At 35.8% G+C, this 17,031-nt stretch overlaps 1 protein-coding gene across 2 annotated transcripts in view; it reads right to left on the reverse strand.

Moving 5' to 3' along the window:
* Positions 1-17,031, reverse strand: part of ESRRG (estrogen related receptor gamma) — a 193,505-nt gene that overhangs the window by 113,542 nt on the left and 62,932 nt on the right. For both annotated transcript variants that reach the window (XM_063303530.1, XM_063303522.1), the window contains one exon: positions 16,785-16,901. In XM_063303530.1, coding sequence (XP_063159600.1) covers positions 16,785-16,901 — 117 coding nt within the window. The remainder of the gene's footprint in view (positions 1-16,784; positions 16,902-17,031) is intronic.

The raw sequence follows: 17,031 nt of genomic DNA on the forward strand, positions 1-17,031 counted from the left end.
TGTTCTGGAAATGGAAAATTGCACTTTTGTTTATTCTTACACCCATCCAATATTCAACAGCATTTTGCATATAAGTGTAGGAAGCTCTGTGTATTAAGGAGGAATTTGGAAGCTGATTTTCAGCAAGATCTAATGGTAGCCAAAGCTACGTGTGCCTATGATACAGCAATTGAATGTTGTCTGGCATGTATTTTTTAAAACGTAGATTTTTAAATTGACAAGTATACCTGCAAAATACAACTGTTCTCTAATGTTTAGAAAAACTTGTCCCAATCCAAGAAAGTACCTAAAGGTTGAAAACAGGTGATGGAATTAAAAAAAAATTTTTTTGTAAAATAATTACCCCAATCCCATGGCGCCGGGTTGTGTACAACAAAGGAGAAAATAGGAACAAAAATCAACAAAGAAAACCAGTGCAAGATTTTTAAAAAAAGTACAGACAAATATACCAGATGGGTGCCTATAACCAAACACATGGAGCTAAAAGACTGATGAAATAGGCTTTATAAGTAATAAGTAGCACTTTGAATTGGACCCAGAAGCTAAAGAGAAGCCAAAGCAGTGACTTCATAATCAATGTTACTCTGCAATGGCAGGATTGTCCTGCCAACACTCTGGTTGCTACCTGCTGGACCAGTTGTAGCTTCCAGGCTACCTCTGAGGTTGCTTCACATGAAGGATGCGGTAATAGTCCAATCTTGAGCAAAGGACTGCCGTCATGGCTTTCACCCTCTGTTTAAACAGGAGCCATGAATGCAAGAAAAGCCTTAAATTACAGACCAGCTGCTTTGGAGGGGGAAACAGCTGTATCTTTTTGTCAAGAACAGAGGGCAAGACAACGGCCAATCATCAGGATTTATTTACTTACTTACTTCTCACACTTCTAGGCTGCCCAACTCCAGAATGACTCTGAGCAGCTTCAGAATTAAAAACCGAGAGGAAAAAAAATCATCTAAGAAAAGAACAGGGAGCAAATTTAAAAAAAAAAAAACCCACTCACCCCATCCTCCAGCTTAAAGGGGCACAGCCACACACTAAGCTAAGGCCTGGGGAAGGAGCGTGGTCCTTAAGCTCATTTAAAGGCTGATAGGGTAGGGGCTGTAAGAATTTCTGGGAGGATGTTGCTCATGCGGGCAGGTTCAGCAAAGATAGAAACTTGATAACCCATTACGGGAATACTTGGAATATGTATTTCTGTCAACAGGAATATCGTCTATCTTGAAGTTCTTGCACTGGTTGCCTATATGCTTCTGGACCCTTTCCTCTAAATCTCACTAATACCCATGTAGCTCCTTTGAGCAATGTACTGATCCTCTCGTAAAAAATGACAGAGTTTGTATACTCTCTAATTATCCTTTAAAAAAAAAAGAATATCTGCCTGGTATATCACTATTCCTATTTCCCACAACATTAATTGTTAATTGATTAACACTTTATAATTCAATTAAAATTTTGGCCAGATAAATTGATCTACTCTTCCCTCACTGCACATACTCTTTGTACTCTTACTCTACTAGCATCTACCAAAAATTAAAAAGGATCATCAGTTTGACTTGCTGGATTATACAGACAGTTGGCTCATGTATATTCTCTTCCTCCTCTCCCAGTTTTGATGGTCTTCTAACTTGTTCAGAAGTAACCAAGAATTTCTGATTTTTCTGCCTTGCTTAAAGAGATCTGGAAGATGCAGATGGTAGTCTGCTGCTTTTAAAAGCAAAACAAAGTGCCCCTTGATCCATTCCTAGTTAAGAAGACCGTTTAAACCCAACTAACTAAAACAGACAGCACAAGCTGGACTTCTATTGTGTTTATTATTGTCGGGGATCCGTATACAAAGGGAATAATAGACTAGCTTAGGAGTGATTGTCTCTTTCTTTACTGTACTGGCTGATCTTCTCTGTTCCCCAGTATAGGTACCCATGAAGCAGTGGTAGAGAAACTGGAGTAACAGTACCTTTCATTCTATTTATTTTTTTATCCTTTTCAACAACAAGTTGCCAGTCTCTCCAGGAGAAAGAGATTGGAAAGTGATATCAATCCATTGTCAAGCGACGTTCATTTTGTAAGTTCCATAAAGTGAGCTTTAACTTACAAACTGAAATGGTATAGTTACCAATTACATCATTTACACTTCATAAAAAAGCCCACTTCTATTCTTCAGCATAGTAACAACTTCTTCTATGAACTTTTTGTTAAAATGGCAAATCTCATTTAATAAAAAAAAAAAAATACAGTGAAACAATGAGTCAAAATAGAATCCTTTGTTTCTGATTTGGTCTTTATTTCATCTTTGGGTGTCCCCATCTCATGACGTTATGCAAATTCCAGTTAAGGAAGGGTGATTTAATTAAATTTGCAGAATATCTTCCCAGGAAAACAAAAATGTTTTTTTTTTCATTGACAGAGCAAAAACCTTTAATTTTTTCCCCCAGCTTTTAAAAACATTACACAACTGAAACAACTGCACTTGTTATACTCAGTAGTATTTTTGCTGTTTTAATTTGATTATTTTAACTATGTCGGTACTGCTACCTTTAATTTCTAAATTATATTGTAATTACTTTTATGGATTTTATTTGACTATATCTCACACTAATAGACCAGAGTAGATAGTGTCTAAACAATCAAATAGACAGGTGGCATACAAATAATTTGGAACAAGTATTGTCTAACTTTGGTAGAGTATTCTCTACCAAAATATAACAGAAGCATTTTTCTTAGTAATAAATGAAATCATGATAAAATCATTATTTTTTGCTCCCTGCAAGGAGTTAAACGTTTGTTATCTGGGTTGAATCTGGAACTTTGCTGACTCTCAACACCTTTCCATTTTAACTGATAGGGTCAAAAGTGGAGCTACAGATATGTATTAAAGACACATACGTCCCTTTAATCAGATAAACCATTCAAAGACTTTTTAATTCCCAAGAAGCCACTTTACAAGGCACGTGTCACAGCCAAATCCATGCTGGAATGTAGAGAGAAGGCTGAAGGGGAGGGAGAGAAATGTTTATTCCAGCTGACCAGGGTTTTAAAAAAAACTAGAAATTAAAGGAATAAATGGCAACAAAAGAAAGAGTTAGCTGGCAATTCAAAGCAACTTCTGACTGTACAGTTCTCCCTTGAGAGTAACTGAGGTTTCACAATCTGCATTCAAATGCATTTTTAACTTCATTAAACAGCTTTATTTAAGGACTCTTCATATCAAGTAATTTAATTAAAAATGAAATGTTGCTGAAACATCTCAGCTATTTAGGTTAGGATATAGCATCACCAAAGAGATGTCTTAGAAGAAAAAGGGTCAACTAGCCTAAAGGATAACATTATAGAGAAAAGGCTCCCCAAAACCTGAGAGAAATAGAAGAAATTAATTTTTCCTGATAATAATTAAAAGGTTGCCTAGAGAAGATATTCTGGTATGAAGGGATTCCTCAACAGGATGCTACTCACTGCCAGAGTATGAAGGTAGAAAGAAAAAACAATGAAGAGAAAATTCTACTTATATTAATTGTGTTGTCCGGCGCAACTTCAGAGAATACAATACACCTACATGCACTACATTCAATACATGCCCCTCAAACAAACTATAAGCATTAATGTGAAGATACTTTAGCCATTATTATTATTGTTATTAGTAATAATATTTTAAAGGGCAATATTTTTGGTACAGTTCAAGAATAAAAAAACTTCCCAAGATGAAAGGAAACAATATGTTCACACTTAGTCAAGTTTTTGTAAATTATAAAAATTTACAGTTCTGATCTGGGAAGCATTCCAGTGTAAAATTCAGTAAACATAGGGAAAGTCTATATTAATATATAATGATGTAAACAGAAAAGATTTGGTTTGAGAGATCATGGTTTGTTATCTAGATGATAGCCTACATAAGATGTGTTGTACCTCCCAAATATAGCTAAACATGTGCTTTGCCAAAGCACAATTAGAAGCACTTTAAACTGAATCCTATGGGGATGGAAATGAAACTTCTGAAATAAGGATCTAAGATAAAGACTTGTACACTGTAGAAAACCTCTTAACTTGCTCACTGAAACATCAGAAAGAATTTTAGCTCATAAAGTTCATGGCCTTCATTGTCTCATGTCACACTAACGGTCAGTGCATGGGATGCAGGCAAGATGAACTTGAGCTCCTAGTACAGAAAGGGAAATATAACTGAACAGAATAACAGAAACCTGGTGATATTACCCCCATGACAGGATTATAACAACTGAAAGATACTGTATAATTCGTTCAAAACAACAGATGGAGTAGAAAAGTTGGAAGAGTTGCACTATTTGTTAAAAATACCTATTTCTATTCAGAAATCCGAATGAACAAACTTTACAATAATACAAGCATGGTCCTTCCAGACATTCATTACTTGTCTTGATGACATCTTTCTTCTTCAGAAGATAGAGGAAACTCCAAGAGGATCAGCTATCCTTGACTTGATACTAATCAATTAACTAAGGAAGTGGATATAGTGGGGAAAGTGACATATAACACTGATATTTTTATATATATTAAGGAAAACTAAAACTGAGTTTATCTTGGACTTCAAAGGTACAGATTTCAATAAACTCAGAGCAATAATAAGTAGGATTTCAAGCATGAGAAATCAATGGGAAAAGACACTCAAGATAGATAGAAATTTCTGAAGAAAGAGATAGTAAAAGCACAATTGCAACAACTCAAATGAGGAGGAAAGTGGAGGACAGCAGAAGAAGTCAATATGGCTACACAAAAAAACTTAGGGAAAACAGGAAAAGGACCTATCTAGGAAATAGAAAGAAGGCCTGGTTGCGAAGGAAGAGTACTGACAGATAATAAAGAATTGTAGATCTGGTAGAAGGGATGTATAACCTCAGTAACTCAGCAAAGAATGTTAAGAATAACGAACAGGACTTCTTTAGATACATGCAAAAGAAAAGGAAAAGAATAAGTGAAAACAGCAAAATGCTAACCAGTAACAATGTCAACAAAATGTACAGCTACTTAACTTGAATTTTGGTTCAGTCTTCCCCAACAAAAGAGTATGTATTCCATCAGGAAATTTTGAAGGGAAGTTATGAAGGAGCAGGATTGAAGCATGAGACCAAAAGAAATACGGTTAGGGAATACCACTTCAGCTATAATAAAATTGCATTTAATGGAACTAGTTGATGATACAGCCAACTCTTCAAGAAATCCTGAAGATGTACCATTTGCTTGAGGATAGCAGATGTTACCCTTATTTTCAAAAAGGGGAAAAGAGAAAGTGAACTATTCAGTTCGATACTGATACTTGGGAAGATTCTGAAGACATCATAAAGAGTTCAGTTTGTAAACACTTCGAAAATAATATTGTAATTGTCAAAAATCAGCATGGATTTGTCAATAATGGATCTTGCTCTCTGTTTTTAATCAGGGAATTTATTAATAGACTGTGGCAATGCTGCAGACATAATGTATCTTCAGTTTAACAATATCAGTATCTTTTTAATATAGTTTTTATGGCATGAAAGTTAAAGCTAGGTAGAGATTCTCAGCAGTGTGGTGGACAAGCAAGATGTAAAATCTAAGAGGTATTTAAAGCTATTTAGCTATGGTTTGGGAGTTCAGTACATGAAAGATCACCTCTTTTCATAAGTAACTCCCTATGCTTCAACACTAATATCTGAGAACTTTCTTCAAGTACCTTACCAAATGAACTCACTAATAATACCGAGGACTCAGGGTAATTTCGGCAGAATCAAAATAAAAAAAAATCATTAGACATATTATGGTTTAAAATTTAGGTTGTTATTTTGTATAGTTTATGATGTAACACAGAATAGATACCCTGTATCCCAATTTGTATTTCGTGATTCTGTACTGTATTATTTCCTTCCTACCTACCAAGAGGCTCAGGTAAGGCTTTACAGTACTCTTTTATCATTCTACTGTTCCATAAAGTGTGTCTGAGGAAACAAAATGTGCCAATTCAGAAATGCTTACATTTAGTTGAGATAAACTTGGTTTTCCTCAACTTGTTCATATACGGGATGTACCAGAAGTCAGGCCCCATAGACAATTTATTATTAATGTTTTATCTGGTGGCCATTTTCTTCTAAACACTTCTTCCACACATGACCTTTGAACATTCTTAAGTACAGTAGCATTTTCTCTGAAAATAAATAAATAAATAAATAAAACTTATTGTAATTGGCCTATGGGGGTCTGACATTTGGTACATCACAGAGCGATCTTCTATTTAATGTTGATAAAAATCAGAGTTTGGGTATGTTCCATCTCTGATATTTAGAGAGTATGAGGTAGATGGTTTCTGTTGGGTTTTGCTTGTATAAAATGTAAACTTTGTGCAAGCACAAATGAAAATAAATCCATGATAACAGCGGGCTCATTAATAGTAACAGCCAGCCAACGTCATTGTCCTAGATAGTTTATAAGGATAAAAAGCTAGTTATTTTATTGCTACTTACTGAGAGTGAGAAACTGGTATGCAGTTCAGTCACAAAGGCAGATTTTTTGTGTTCAAAGTACAAATAGTTCTACCCTCTAAAACGAGTAATAAGAATATTAAAGCAGTTTTCCACTGAAGGCAACCAGTTTTCAAAATGGATTTTCTAGCTCTAACTTTTATCATATTTTATTTTGAGTATTTCGCCTAAAACATCCAACATAAATGACCAATGACTAGGAATGCACAGTGTGGCATACTTATTCTTCTTTTTTTTTTTTTAAAGACAGCTAGCTCCTGATTACAGTACTCATGTTGCAGACTGCAAATAAAATCATAATCTGGCTCAGACAAAGGGTGTCCCAGACGGTGGAAAATGACAGATGCTAGAAACTGGCAGAAACTCCAAGCAGCTGACTATTGGCTCAGCTGAAGAAGTGTGGCTTCATTTGTGACTAGTCCTATTAAATGTTACTTGAAACAGTTTCTATAGTGAGGAAGAGCTTAATATACAAGGAATATCTGAGGGACAGTTCCATGAGATCACACATGTGATATTTACAGCTTGTAATTTTAGTGTTTCTTGATACCCTGTCTACTTTGATTGATTGAGCTGGTCATGCGTAGTTCCGCATCTTTCAGCAGTTCTGGTGCCAAGATCACAAAGCTTTGCTGTTCAAACATTCTAAGAAAACTATTTGGTGCTGGCGGTTTAAAGTTACTCCAGCAGGGCCTCACACTGAAGGAAATAAAATTCTGCCCCAAATTTGGGTGATAGATATCTGTTTTAACTTGGGGAGTGGTTGAGCCAAATTATGCCAAACTTCTAGGGTGGGGATTAAACCTGACTACACATGCACACCCCTTTGTAGCTTTTTTAGTCTCAGAACACGATACATCTCTCTGCACCAAGACTATTCAACACCTTTTGTACGTGGAACAACAATCCTAATTGCCTTGAACAGCACATACACAGACCAGAGTAAGAGACCAAAATAATTTAGGCAAGTAGCCTTTCTTTATAAAGCACAGATGAGCTTTGTTAATCTCAGACATTTTGAAAAAATGTGTTTTGTGTGCCAAAGAGAAAGGGCTAAAGGCACTTATTCTTCTGTAGCTTGATGGGAAAGATGTCAGATCAAACCAAATCCTGCATCATTTCACCAAGTTGCTTACTCCCCCTTAGTTATCACTGACATAGCTGCCACTATTTCTGGTACATGGGCAAAAGTTCACCCATTTTCCTCCCTCTGAGCTAACTCTAGTGAATATATTTTAAGGAATAATATTTCCTGAGTAAGACAAAAATGCTAATTTTCTTTTTAGCCTGGGAACTGAATATATAACAAATGGGGATATTCATTAAATCAAAGAGGGGCCAATGTACTTTTGTTAATTAAAAATGATGGACTTCTAACAGTTATATAGTGCAAAAAGACTTTTGAACCCACAGAAGCTTATACCTTCTAATTTAAGGGAGAAAAATAAATGCACAATGTATGGAATAATCACAAAGGAGAAATACATTACAGAAACTTCTGCCCCACATTAATACATTTTCTTCTCTAAAGGTTAATTTGAAACCAAGCTCTTTAATCAGACACTTTTTAAAAAATGTATGTTAAATAATTCTTGCAATACATCAGCAGTTCCCATCTGCTATTCTACCATACCACCACCCCTTTCTTCCAAAGTACAAGATTTGTACCAGAACATAAGTCATTTGGAGACACCAAATAGGGCTTAGATTGTCTAAATTGGTGTTTCCCAGTTCATAGGACAACAGAAGCTAGATTATTAATTTCTGTTATTACAAGAGAAACACAAATCAAACTAGGTGTAAGTTAAATCCAATTGTTGTGCATTCAGGGGTTGCATTTAAAGGCAGATCTCTTTACAACTACTGGAAACTAAGAATCCCTTCAGATAAAAAGTGCATTCTTGCTTATTATTTCAGAAGTGCTACATAAATGTTTTATTACAGGAAAAGAATATAAGAGATATCACTAAAGTGAATTTATTCCTTTTTCCTATCTATTTGGAAATACTTTTTCTTGGATATCATTAAAAGCTTGTGCTTTCTCTTCCTCTCCATTTTTGAAGGCCACAGCGAGTTACTCTTCCCTGCATAATCACTTCTGTTTTCTACTTGGCAGAGTAATGTTATTAGACTGTGAAAGAAATTTGTCTTTGCAATCTATTATGCACGGGTTCTTTGCAAAGAAGAACTTGCTATGAAGAATGTTATTAAATCAGCTTTCTCCTCCATGGCCTCAGAACATAGACAGTGATAAGATGGTTTTATTTACAAAGATTTAGTTTGCTTATGGTTTCTGAGAGCATGACAAAAAATATTTTGTGACATCTTCCATGCATACCTCTGCTTATAGACTGAATACATAGTAACCAGCCTCTCTACTGAACAAGATATACAGGGTTCTGTATTTCACTGATAGTTCATGGTTAAGATCCATATGAGCATCCATACGTGGAAATGCAAACTGTGGCTCCGGTGTCACATGTAGCAGGAATTGTCACTCTATGGTCAAAGAGTGTTTTCTTATGTGGTTTTCATCTTATCTGAATACTATTGCCAAAACATAACAGTGTAGTTTCCCACTATTTCGAGATAGGGAGCACATTAGTTTCTGAATTGTCTTAGCACAGTTAACAAAAACAAATAAAGCTCCCTTTACAAGGGAGGAGGGGGACAGAAAAATCCAGCCTTCCCCACCTGCTTGAGGCAGCTCTACTCATTCTGCATCATCAAACACTCAGAGTCACTTGCTGAGATGGGAGGCTATAAAAAACTAATAAATAAGAAATAAATAAATTTGCTCTTCCCCAAAGTGGGAGCCACATCCATCCAAAGGTTGGCCAACCCTGAAATCACACCATCACTGCATGCATTGCCCCATCCTTTCTCACTGTGGCTAATAATCCAGGAGAATGCTTTTGGATTTAATCCCTTATAGTTTTTCTTCTACAGCTAATTACACTGTATCATGCATAAAGTCTTTGTTAGGAATTACCAATCAGAAAACCTCTATGCTCCATAGGGTCATTTGGGCATTCTACATAGGATTCTAAATACCTGGAGAAGCAGTGTCCATGCTTGTTTTCCTACACTTAATATCTCACCCTCTGTTGATCCTGCTCTTGCCCATGCATTAGGGAAGCTCTGAAATATACATATAGCTACTCCCTTTCATTTGGCATTCTCTGCAGTATTTTAAGCGGTAGCTGCTCTCTGTGGTCTGAGACAAGAACATCATACCAGATTTTAGTTAACCTTAGTAAGAAAAACTGGCAACAGAGCAGTGTTCCCGGTTGAATTAATTGTACTGCCCATATTTACATCACCTGAAAATCTTGTATTCCATTTAGAATGGAATGACAATGTCTGCATATTGTTATCCTGCGTGTTTTAATCAGCAGCAGAGCTCTTGATTTGACTTACAAGGAACAGTGAGGAATAAACAAAAACAGAACTATTTCTCTCCTGTCTCTGTGCTGATTGATTATCAAATGAACTTATGGTATACTATCCAATTAGTGAACATGAATCAGTTCCTCAGTTAACAAATGAGCCTGGCTAGCCACTAAGAAAGATCTCAAGAATTCCAAATGACAGCAGAGCATAAGTAATTAAAGATAGCAACCATAGATACAGCAATGCTAATACACAGGAAGTATCTTGGCAGCATAAAAAGTGTAAATCCCCATATGGGGGAGATGGGTGGTGATAAAAATATGATAGACAGACAGACAGACAGACAGACAGACAGACAGATAGATAGAATGACTAGTCCATAGTTAAAGCAGGATTAAAAAGATTTTTTTCAACAGACATAGGCAGCTTGATGTGGGGTGGGGCATTCTTTCATTCTGAGGAACCAATGGTGTGTGAAAAAAGCAAGTTTATGATGGACAGAGTCAGAGGTTAAAGCAGAAAAAAACTTACAAAGTTTTGCAGAGCTTACAAAACTGCAGTGTGTGCTTCCTCTGTCTATGTGCAACTACTTTCTCCCTTTGCTGACTTTCAACATGAAAAGAGGCTAAGGGCCATAGAACAACTCCCCTTGTCCCCAGTTCTAAACAATAGATGGCCTGGACCAGGCCACCTGGTGCTCATCTCAACTTGCCTATATGCTGAGGTTAAAAAGAGAGCTTCTTCACTAGATGCTTCTGACATCTGAGTTGGTGTAAGGCAGGATGGCAACAGGCCGATTCATACTGCTGATCTTGTTTATTCATGCATGTGTGCATCTATCCCTGTATCACTTTATTTGATGTTGTTGGTCTTAGAAATAGTTGGTGGAAGGCTGTTACATACATCTACTAAATACACAAACTCTGGAGGGTTCCATCAATAAAGTAATGCGTACTGAGGTAGGGAAGCCCAAACAGCTAGTAAGTTATATAAAATAACTACCCTTTACTCACTCTTTTGGATATCGACACATGACTGACATATATTATGTCACTGCTCTTTTCCTTCCTTTTTTCTTTCCACATTTACCAAACTTTTGTCTTTCACTTGCCTGTTCCCATGTTATGAGAGTCACTAAACTTTCTAATAAGGAACCTTGTGGCATTCACTTTGATAAAATCTTTTCTGGAGGGAAGCTAAGATAACCAGTTCTTGGGGACACTTTAGATCAGTGTTTTTCAAACTTGGCCACTTTAATATGTGTGGACTTCAACTCCCAAAATACCCCAGCCAGCTTTAGATGGTCAATGAATGCCAAACGGTATTACTCCCTACACCACAAAAGATACTAGAAGATTCAAGGGAACCCTAAAATTTGTAGAAATGCAAAACCAACCAACCACCAACCAACCCAAACTTTTAGGAAAAAGAAAAGATCAGTGGTGACCAGCATGTTCACTAACATGAAATTGCTGAGCAGGGATATATACAGCAGCAACTACTACTGCACTGTGGAAGCATATGTCTAAAAATTCAGAAATTCATTTTCCTAGCCCCTGGTTATAATAGCACACTTTTGGTAATAGCTCAGTGCCAAAATACCTATGTCCACAGGCTGAGGTCTCACGAAATTTTAATATATTTATGTAACATCTTTCAAAAGTTCATCAACTTTAAAAAATTGGAGGGATTTGTTGAATGCTATAGCAATGCATTGACGAAATATCCTCAAAAACAGCATATCTGGCTGGCTGGAACATTGAACAGAAATATTCTGGGTATTTACAGAGTCTTTCTGTCTGTTATCTATCTAGTACTTGCAGAGAACTTTGGGAACTTAGACATCTGCCATGGAAAGGTCAAAATCTGGCATTTTACAGTAGCATCTGTCTGGACAATGAAAACAGATTGTTAGTCTACTTGTTTGGATTTAGTAAGGCTTCTGCCTTGTTCACACTAATTTCCGAATTAATAAAAATGTTTACATAAGAATCACATTGTCCAATATGTTTATGTGTTTTCCAAAAAGGAGATACTATGTTTTTATGAAAGCTAAAGTAATTCAAGTCTTACAACTATTTTTTTTAAGTAAATAGATTTAGACTGTCATTTTTTATTCATACTGTGCCATCAGCATGTAGCAACTGCTGTAGCCAACGTGAAGGTTGCAACAGTAAATTGTATTATAGACTGGTAATTTAATTGAACAGATTTACATTTGAATAGATGGCCTCCTCTGGCATGCTGCATGGGATTAAAATTTTTTAAGTATACATTAAAAACAAACTGAGACACAGGAACTCAATCCTTTTCTATAATGTAACCAAAAGGGTTATAGCAAGAATAAATCTGTTTGATTCTCCCTTCTACTATATTTTCTAAGCAGCAGAAAAATAGCAGGAATAAGCAGTATATATTTTCAATTTGAAGAAAGTACAAACTTTCATTATATTTACTTCTTAAATATAGTTTAAAGACTGCCCATAGTTCACAAATCTTAAAACATTTAACTTACTGAGCACTGAGGCTTAAGACTAAATAAGGAATAAGGGTGACATCTCCTGTTAGCCCCTGAAATTGGCTCTTAATATCTTGTTCGGGTCAAATCTGTGAAACTTAAAAGATAGTTAAGGAATCTCTGCTGATAGGACAGGCACTCTCAGTACCTAACTTTTTGGGAGAATTCCTAGCATTCCTACCAAGCATCACATGTAGGTATCAAACATAAAAATATTTCTTTGAGTAGTTAAGTCATATATTGAACCAAGCTGTAATGAGTTTCTTCAACTTCTCTGGAAATTGGATCAAACTCTTGGCTCCCTGAAGCTCACTTAAGAAAAGAGCAATTCATGCAAAGATTTGGAAATCAACCACTTACCAAACAAAATATGTCAAATAAAGGTCAATTCCTACACATGTCACATATTCTCTAGGGCAGAAACATCCTCAAATTTTATGCTGCCATCTCAAGACTAGACAATTAAAACAGATGAACCCTCTGTATGGAACTAACTATACATATCTGAGAGCACTTTAAAGTTGCATTCCAAACAAGTCTAAAATGGAATAAAAAAAGAATTATTTGGTTTTGGGATTTCCATCAGTTTAAAAAATGGTTATTTTCAGAGGCCTACTTCACCAGGTGCCAGAATCTACATAAAGAAGGGAAGTAAAATAATTGTGACCTCCTCTCAAGGAGCATAGGGAACCAATTTTTGCCACAGTTATCTTATTCTAACTTCATTTTAAAATTTCATTTTATTTTCCAAAGAACAGAGATTAAACAGTGAGTGTTTAACCTTTCAATATTTTCCCAGCTTAAATTGCCACTTGAAGCTGCTATTAGCCATGCTGGGGAAAAATAAAGGCATGATTTCGTACTTATATTTTTCCACTGTGAAATTTTGCTTTGTTGTTTGATGATGGGAAATCCAGTCATGGCTTTCCCTAATCACTCTAGCTTGGGGGTGAATTTTCTGTGAGAATAGTTATCTTGAAGGTAGAGGACAAAATGCCTTCTATTTATAAACATCCAAAACAAAAGAGGAACAGCAGCATAAACAGCTTGAGGAAAAGATCCATGTTGATCACTTTCACAAATCTCGGTTACTAAGATGACAGGAAAAACAAAAGCCTATTACATGAAAGAAAAAAAATGGCAATATGCTCAATCCACACAATGGCTTTCTCTTTCAGCTGGACAAATAGATCAAGTAGTAACAACTGACTGAAAAGGACCCATATTTAGGATGTTGCTAGTGTTTGACTTCATGTTAAGCTTCCATTAAAGGTTTTTGTATTACGGTTTCATAACATGAAACAAATTAGGGTTTCCATATGGATGAAGACCTATCCAGATCTGAATAAAAAAGCCAAATCCTGTATCTCTTAATGAGGCAGAGTCCCCACTGAATTAGATAGGAATTTTTCCAGCATAAAACTAAAGGCAGCAGGATTTGGCTCATAGGACCATCATGCCTGCCAAAGCAACCATACACAGAATGCGGTTTATTCTAAGTAAGTATAATCCAATAACAGTATGTCTGAAAGGGTGTGATAGGCCTAATTTTTCTGCTATTGATCAGTTAGCCCATGTTTGTTTATTATATAGATTTGTAAGGCCATCCAACTCAGCAATGATTCTACACGCTGACTTGTGAATAACAGTCATAGGAAAATTGGTTTCTGAGGAAAAAATGTGAACTTCAATTTCTGAATGGAAAATCAAACCATATTTTCACTGCAAAATGCATTTTAGGACAGATGCTTAACCTTCATCATGGCCTTTTGAGGTACCTCAATATGGATTTCTCTGAATAAGACTGGAAATTTGTGACACATTATATATTGATCATATGCATCATATTTACCTGAACTGTAAAACAGATAAAATTGTATTCTCCTTGATAATACAACCTAAATCTATTCTATTTCTTTATCTAGGCTGCAATTCTATAGATACATCCAGCAGTAAGTTCTACTCAATTCAAAGGCACTTCTAAATAGACATGTATATGACTGAATGGTTAAAATCTGTAGTTCTTGCTTTTCTTGCTTTCGGCAGTGCAAAAGCTTGATTTTATTTTTCTACAGAGTAAGGACCCTTGAGCTGATGGGTCAGAAATCAATACTAAGTTACAACCCAATGGAAGGTAAGCTGTAAGAATGGCGTTCTAATATATGACAAAGAAGTAAGTCATCAAAATCATGTCTGTGAAAAAGTGGGTCCCAGTCTAAAAAGGCTGAAGGCTGCTGCTGCTGCAGGAAGATAGATACACTACAAACAACTCTAGATTTCAAATATCTCATGCTGACCCTCTGCTGTGGGAGATGTGTAGATCACATTATACTACGTAAAAGGATAGGAAAAAAATTACATTGTACAGTTATTCAATATTTTGGTATTTGAAGGACAAAGCACAATCAAAACATGCCTTAAAATTATAGGAACTGTATCTGAGTGTATGAACTCTTAATAGCTATGAAGTAAATTATGTCTCTGCTGTTCTGATTTCACTGACTTCAGCAGACTCAGTATTCAGATTGGCCATAAAATCAGACCCACCTATACGCTGTACATAATAGAGCTATACGAAGCATTTGAAAGTACCTTTCAAATGGTACTTAGCGAAGTACACTGGCAGAGATAGTTTCTTGGAAGTAGAGAGGCTACCATATCTTTCAGAAGGCTTGGCCCTGCTGCTTCAATTGTTTCCCAAATTGTTTGCGCATGCTAGGGGCGCACAGATAGTACTTCTGTGGAGAATGTCAGAAAAGTGAAGTGGCCATGCCTGCACATGCATGGAGAGATGATCTTATGGATTGCACAGTTGACTTCAAGGACTTCAAGGTGCTTCAACTGCAGCAATGTATTTCATAAAATCTATCTATATACTACTAAAATATTCATTGTGTTTGTTTGTTTGTACCTTCAAGTTAGCTCAAACAGTGCATTATATCACAACAATTTTTGAATCAAGGTACCTAAAATCAGCTAACTTAAAGAATGCATAAAAAATCTTGGACCCATTACTCCTGTGGAATTGAAATTTCCACAATGTTCACACCACTTTTATTTGCAAAGTTGTGGCCATTGCAGCATCCCCATGGTCATGTGATCGTGATTTCCGATGCCCCCTGCCAGCTTCCCACAAGCAAAGTCAATGTGGAAGCCAGCAGGAAGGTGGAAGTCGCTCCCTCTCTCACTGCTTTTTTGCCCGCCCATGGTCATTCTGTTTATCTGTTTAGGTAAGTAAATATTTACTTATTATGAAGTTCGTTTGACACTACAATTATTTTTCTATTTATGATATATACTCTTCTTAGATGATCACAGGACCATCTAGCATTGGGCTAAAAAAAATAAGGTCAGCCTAAAATTTAATGTTTATTCTGGTCACATCAGACTGCACTATCCTTCTCTCAAAGGATGACCAAACAGGTCATAGGGTTGTCTAGTACCTTTTCAAACGCAGGCTGTACTACCTAATATGCAATCAATCTACAGAAAAATAACAAGAGAAAAACCAAGCAGTAATTGAAAAGGATGATGGTGGTGGTATTCTTTTGATACACCAATAATTTCCATTTCTAGGGCTGGCTCATAACCTAATAGCTCAACAAAATTTAAGTCAGGCATACTTTTCCTATATGGCTCTCCGTAGTTTCATCCAGTGATCTGCATTTCTCCACTGCTGGCAGTTCATCTTGTGAATGTTCATAAAGTTACATAGTGGTATAGTGGTACTTGTTCTTTAGAGCTATTCTGCTTCAGGTATCCTTCCTTTATTTCCAAATTTTGCCAGATTAGCTAAATAATTTTAATCAGTAGAACTTCTCAGCCATTAGTTGATTTATATGTAGAATTTGAGTTACAATTTTGTCCAGTTTCTCATTTCCTAGATTGACTCATTTCTACATCAGTTTGCATACAATTAATCTATTAGACAGAGATAGAGATGATGATAGAGAGATCTTCTAATAGACAGATTTTTATGTATACTTTTTATAATCCATGACAATTTGTTAAGATATTTTTTCTAATTGCCTGAGTTTTTGAGAACATTATATACATTGTGTGAAGCATTTTCCCTAAGATATTTATTTTATAGGCATTTCTACTGGATAACAGGATTTAAAAATGTACAAATATCAAAGTATAATGTTCAATTGATTTTTTTCAGAGAAAAAAGAATTAGGTTTGCTTGCATTAAGCTGCTAACTGAAGACATTTCTCTTCCGCTCTGTGGGGTGATTATATGGTTTTATTTTTAAAAACAATCATAACATCCCAAAGTGAATTTCTGAACAATAAGTAAGCAAAGTCATCAAATACATTGCATTTCTCAAATTAAATTATAGTTCTTAACAGTGTTTATGAATAATTATGTAAAAGGACTTGATCAGCCTTACCTTCTTTCAGCATGCCAACTTTTAGACACTTCATAAAACGACAAGCTTGGCAGGATTTGCGTCTGCGCTTTGTGATTTCACATTCATTTGTTGCTGGGCAGCTGTATTCTATGTTACCTGCAATGTTTAAAGTACATAGAAAGAAGAATCCATTAATAAATATCAGCTATAATTTTGTTAATCATCTAGTCACAAATATGACTGAAGGTCTAAATAAGAAAAGCATGAAATTGAAAATGTTAGCAAC

Source organism: Candoia aspera, chromosome 1 (genome assembly GCF_035149785.1).
Source record: "Candoia aspera isolate rCanAsp1 chromosome 1, rCanAsp1.hap2, whole genome shotgun sequence".
NCBI lineage: Eukaryota > Metazoa > Chordata > Lepidosauria > Squamata > Boidae > Candoia > Candoia aspera.